The sequence below is a fragment of the Odontomachus brunneus genome, unplaced genomic scaffold, assembly GCF_010583005.1.
Source record: "Odontomachus brunneus isolate Ranch 3 - 2012 unplaced genomic scaffold, Obru_v1 Obru_scaffold_101, whole genome shotgun sequence".
Classification (NCBI taxonomy): domain Eukaryota; kingdom Metazoa; phylum Arthropoda; class Insecta; order Hymenoptera; family Formicidae; genus Odontomachus; species Odontomachus brunneus.
The window spans coordinates 424,492-430,371 of NW_022639551.1; the positions used below are offsets into that span (position 1 = coordinate 424,492).

Here is a 5,880-nt window from a genome sequence, read left to right on the forward strand (position 1 = left end):
ATATATATATATATATATATATATATATATATATATATATATATTCCTTTTTGCTCAGAATCTTACGAAGTGAGATTAGCTTTTATCCCCAAATTTTAGACAGTTTTAACACTCGAATGTTTATGTACACGACGCTTAAAAAACGATCTTCCGTTTGATTGCAAGTCCAAGGAGAAATTGCATCAGCTTGACAGAGAGAGGGAGAGGGAGAGAGCCTGTTGATTCACGATTTCGCAAAAATATCCCTCGGAGCTATTCTGACCGGGTCAAGGTAGCGAGATTGCGTTCTTAAAGAAAGACTTCAATGTTTAAGACGCTATTACGCGCTTCTAACCGTGTGCTGTCGTTGCCTTTGCAATTATCTAATTTCACCTTGAAAAGAGTAATTCAGGGGCGACACACCGCGTGTACGTTATCATTCGTACAAAAACAAGTCAATCCGATATCAAAATCGCGATGCTTGCTCGCGCGCGGAATTCGACGAAATCGTGATGGCGTGTCGTATTCTATTTATACGCGCAGATTCTTTACGATTTCGCGGATCCGCCGGAACACTCCGATCATGCCAATTAATCCGCAAAACGTGTGTTTGCCTTACGTAGCAAAATAATCTCTTGCCCGCCGGATGTTCCTATCACACGAGATTATTTCGACGAGGCTGGAATTCGTAAGTGCGCATGTAGCCTACGCGAAATCATCCTCCATGCAAGACCACTCCCGAGAAATCCCACCGTTTACATCCTCCCCGCGGTTTACACTCGGAAGTGCAATGTTGATCTTGCCAATTTCGACCGTTGCGCGTTGGTCTCGCTAACAGAACAGCGACAACTTATCGTCGGCGAGCACATTCTGCTCGAAGAGAGAAATTGGAAGTCGAACCGCGCGTTCATCCCGATACGCATTGAAGTAACGGTCCTAATCACGGATATCTGAAGGTAGCGTAACTTTCATTTACGTAAATTTGTCGATCGAACATTAAAAGGAACTGTTAACACCAACATAAGTACACCGTAAAAACTGATGTGTTAAATTTAACATTTCATGTGTCCCAAATCATCCACTCTCATTTATGTGTAAATTTAACACAAAACAAATGTGATAAAAAGTAACACGCATAATATGTAAAAAATTAATACAAGAATTTAACATTTGAATACCGTCAGGAATCACAGTTTGTGTTAAATTGACATATGTATAATGTTAAATTAACTAAGATAAAACGTTACTTTAACATTTGAGAGAAGTACTAATCTATGGTTTTGATGAAATGAAAATATTAAATTGACATAATCTATGTCTGACATATTAAATATGTCAATTTAACACAACTTGTGATTCCTAACGGTATTCAAGTGTTAAATTCTTGTGTTAATTTTTTTCATATTATGCGTGTTACTTTTTAACACATTTGTTTTGTGTTAAATTTACACAAAAAGGAGAGTGAATGATTTGGGACATATGAAATGTGTTAAATTTAACACATCAGTTTTTACAGTGTAACGTACTTTTTAAACAAAATTATTAGACTTTAAATTAATTGATTCTAATTTTTTTTAAATAATTACAAATTTTATACATAGAGGAGACTGAATCTAGATGATCCAAGGGATGTGTTGGCTATGTGCTTTGTTCATCTGTTTGTTGCAAAAACAGTGGAAACAACATCGCAAAATGTTTCTTTTAGAATATAAACACATTTTCTCTGAAAAAGCTTCATTAGCAACGAAATACAGTTAAAAATAGGAAAAACTGATTTAGAAGCAGTCAAATACATTTTCGAATATCTTGAAATTTAGTATTAATATTCTTTATCGTGAATGTACAAATTTAAGTGACGTGTTATTAGTTAGTATAAAGTTTCCTACACGTGTACATAATAAATTGTTTCGTATAATAAAAGAAATTTTCATTAATAAAATTATTGAAATTGAATATATGGACGGACGCAAAATAAAGTTGGCTACTATTTAAGAATCAACAGGACTGTAGAGATTTCTCACAGAGTCCCTGGAACTACTAATCAGGATACACATTTTATATAAACTTTCTTTTTATTTTTTTATCTTATGCTACTAGTATCAAGTTAAGATGGCCACATTGCAATATTTTCGTATTTTGGTTATTATAGAAGAAAATATTTTACAAGATCGTAGCGGGTATAAAAACAGACAGGAAAATTGTTTCTATCATATTTTTACAGTCAGTCATAATAATTAATTGTGTTTAAGAAATTAAAATTTTTAAGTTCTAAAAAATGTGCCTTAGCCCTGGTCTCCTCTATGTTCTAATTATTTCGCATCCCTATAACGGGATATACGATATCTGATTTTATATCAATAATATCCATATTCTCATATTATTTTAGTTTATAGAAAATAATGGTATACATAGTACAACCTTCTTTAATAATTTTATAAATCTAAGAATCAGTAAAGCAAATGATATTCCAAATTCTTTCTTAAATATTAGCAACGTTTGCTTAAAATATAATTGTAAAAGAACTGAAACAAAATAAAAAAAGATATATATATATATATATATATATATATATATATATATATATATATATATTTTCATCATAATATGTTTCTATCATAATGTATATTTTCTTAATAAATTAATTAACCAAATTTGACTTGGAACTAAGACTCGATCCATAACAATGGTAACTTTCGTATCAGAATTTATGAATTCTTGAATTTCGATTCTTTTTTTCTTTTTACGTATTAAAACAGAAAATATCAATGAAAAAAAAACTATTTAATTTAACTGTAGTTCAAGAAATATAGACTAGTTTTTGCAAATTAATGGTATGATGTATAAAAATGTAAAACAAAATGGAATATATTTTTTACTATAATTTTTTACTATAATTTTTTCATGTTTTATACACTGTCAGACAAACTAAAATTCTTTTTAAATGTTACAATTATGAAGTAGGTTTTAACGTTTCTGAAATAAGTTAGAATAAAAAAATAAAATTCAGAACTTCTAAGAAATTAAAATAGATGTCGCATAGACAAATTGTTACAGAGTTATCATACATACCTGATCGAAGTGGAAAAATAGCTTTCAAAGAGTCGATTTTTAAGTGATTTCAAAAGAAAAAAGTTTTTAGCTGTATATATGTTTGTTTGTTTGTATGTTCCTTCATAACTCTAGGACCGTTAAAAATATTGAAATAAAATTTTGTGTAACTTATTCAGTATATTATTGAGATTAAATTTTGTGCAACTTATTTAGTATATTATTTACATAATGCTTAAATTAAATGTCATTACTCAAGTTTGTTCGGGTGACCTGAAAATAATTTTATTACTTTCTTGAAAACTCGAGAGGACCTAAAAATGCAAGACAAAACTTTTATTTTTAACTGACTTTAAAAAACAAGCTTTTAGTAAATAGTTAAAACACATAAAATTAGCAATTTTTTAGTAAAAATAAACCGCCTTTCAAAATCTCAAAAATTCTAAATGTATGAAATAATTTTGACTTAATATTTTTACGCACTCTCAATCTTATCCTAATCTTATTCTAACAATATTAAATGGCGGCGCAAAAAAAACGAACAATTAGGCAAATAACTATGTAAATATAGAGAGATTAATAATAAAAAAAGACATAATTATTAACAATCAATCAGGTTTTCATACTGATTTCTAATATCATTAGAATATTATAATATACGAGGAAATAAGGATAGGATGTACATAACCAGAAATATTAAGTTGTGACAAGTACAGTTGCGTCATACTCTAATTATAGTAATATAATGGTAAAGTGTACGATTAAGACTCATTCTCAGTTACTTTGATACATCAATTGCATCAATGTATTCGCGCGTGATCTGATTGTGGCTACAATCGGTTGAGGTGACATTTATCATGGATGCACTCTGGTTGGAGCAACCAGATATCACCAGTGCAACTCAGTAATTGCTTTGTGGTTGCAACAACCACATAATTGGTTGTCCCGTATTCTACTACTTTATATTGCCCCTGATTAGCACAACCAAATTTATACACGAACTAATCATATTGTTTTTCCTGTGTAGGATTGTAAGTACATAACAATGTTGAGTCAAATTATTTCAATACTTTTTAAAACTTTTGAAATTTTTGAGGGCGGTTTATTTTCGTTAAAGGAATTTTTTGAAGAAATTACCTCTCGATTGTTGTCTATTATCGCAGTTATATATATAGTTATGTATAACTAAATATATGTATAATATATGTGTACATACTAAACTTTGATACTAATATTTGTGATCAGCACCACAAAATTCATAATTGACGGATCAGATCAAGGATATAATTTTTGTGTTGACCAGTGTAACAGGGCCTGTTACCTTATACCTCGCGCTTCATACCGGCGAGATTCATATGCCGAACGGAAAAATGGGAAACCAAAGACTCGCGCAGGAAGAGACACGCGTTGACAGACCCAAGGCCGCGAGGTAGTATTACCGTAATTAAAGAACACATCGCGATCGAATTAATAAGCTGCTCGCGAATCCCTACTCCGCGCATCTTCTCTCTCTCTTCCCCTCTCTCTCTCTCTCTCTTTCTCTTTCCCACGCGCGCGCGCACGCACATCGAGCACGTAGTTTCGCGAACCGGGCAGGCGCCGTGGCGCGCCGCTTCGACAGGACTCGGCTGCGGGAGAGACCTCGGCGTCGTCGTCGTAACCGTCGTGGCCGTCGCGAACGTCGAACAGCCGAGGGAGACAACTCCCGTTCAGCAAGACGCTTCGCGTTAGTTGGTCGCGATCGGTCGTGCCGCTCCTGTCACAGTCCGTCTACATCCTTCGATTGTGCTCCGACCAACAGCTGCGTATACACCTGTGCATACACCTGTGCATATATCTGTGCACGGTGCCGGTAGCTTGCCCCTTGCCGAAATCGTGCCGTGCGCCGTTTCCACACCGACGACTGGATGTCGCGGAAAAGGACGATCCTGCACGGCTAATTGGCTGACCCAGTCGCGCGTCTCCTCCTCGTGTTTCTTTTTCTTTTCTTTTTCCCAACGCGCGGAGGTCTCGAGAGACGGGAGTGCGGGTCATAAGAGGGACGTAACATCAGAATGGTCATGATTGATATGGTGGATGTCATCGAGGATGAAGACCGGTGTGTATAACCAGGCGGAGCGGTGCGAGAACTTTTGGCGCACACTCGTCGCCGATTTTCCATCAGATAGAACCCCGCGAACGTCACAATTCGAACGGGCCTTTCGTCGAGCTTTCGTCTGCCGCGCGCCTTGTCCGTTCGCTATTGATCCCCGGCGGCTTTTATTGGCGTTCATCCAGTGCGTTTTCCCCCCGAGCCGGTCGTCATCGGGGTGCCTGCCAGGAGAGACCGCCCGGTAGACGATCGATCGGGTATCGAAAAGTTCCACGCGTGGAACGCAGCGTCGTCGTCGCCGACGCGACGACGATTTTGCAGCGTGTCCGAAGTAACGCTTCGCAAACAAGTGCAGTCGTCTCGCCGTGAGACGGCGACATAGTTTTGAATTGTCCGGGAAATTACCTGGGAGAAAAAACAGACGGAGATTGAATCTCAGCCTTCTTTGAGCGCGCACGCAGTGCCGCTAATTGCCAGATATAAAGTAAAATTCGTGACGAGACCGGCGACGCGCGGTTATTCGCGATAAATCATATCTCCGAGATTTTCCCGCGTTGGCACGCGCGTTACAAGATTGGAATTTTACGCGCGCTCACGCTGAAATTTACGCTCCGTATTATGCAAGGCGGCACGTTCCTCTATGCCGTAATTAAAGCTACGTGACAACAGGTCGTATCGCGAGATTCAGGACACGCTTCCGAGCTCGTTAACGTCTGTCACCCTTCTCTCTCTCTCTCTCTCTCTCTCTCTCTCTCTCTCTC

The 5,880-nt window shown here is 36.6% G+C and overlaps 1 protein-coding gene across 5 annotated transcripts in view; it reads left to right on the forward strand.

Moving 5' to 3' along the window:
* Positions 1 to 5,880, forward strand: part of LOC116848849 (protein GDAP2 homolog) — a 72,390-nt gene that overhangs the window by 40,264 nt on the left and 26,246 nt on the right. For 3 of the 5 annotated variants that reach the window (XM_032825387.1, XM_032825386.1, XM_032825388.1), the window contains exon 8: positions 4,331 to 4,456. The exons of the other annotated variants lie outside the window; for them this stretch is intronic. In XM_032825387.1, the coding sequence (XP_032681278.1) occupies positions 4,331 to 4,456 (126 nt within the window). The remainder of the gene's footprint in view (positions 1 to 4,330; positions 4,457 to 5,880) is intronic. 5 annotated transcript variants of the gene reach the window in all.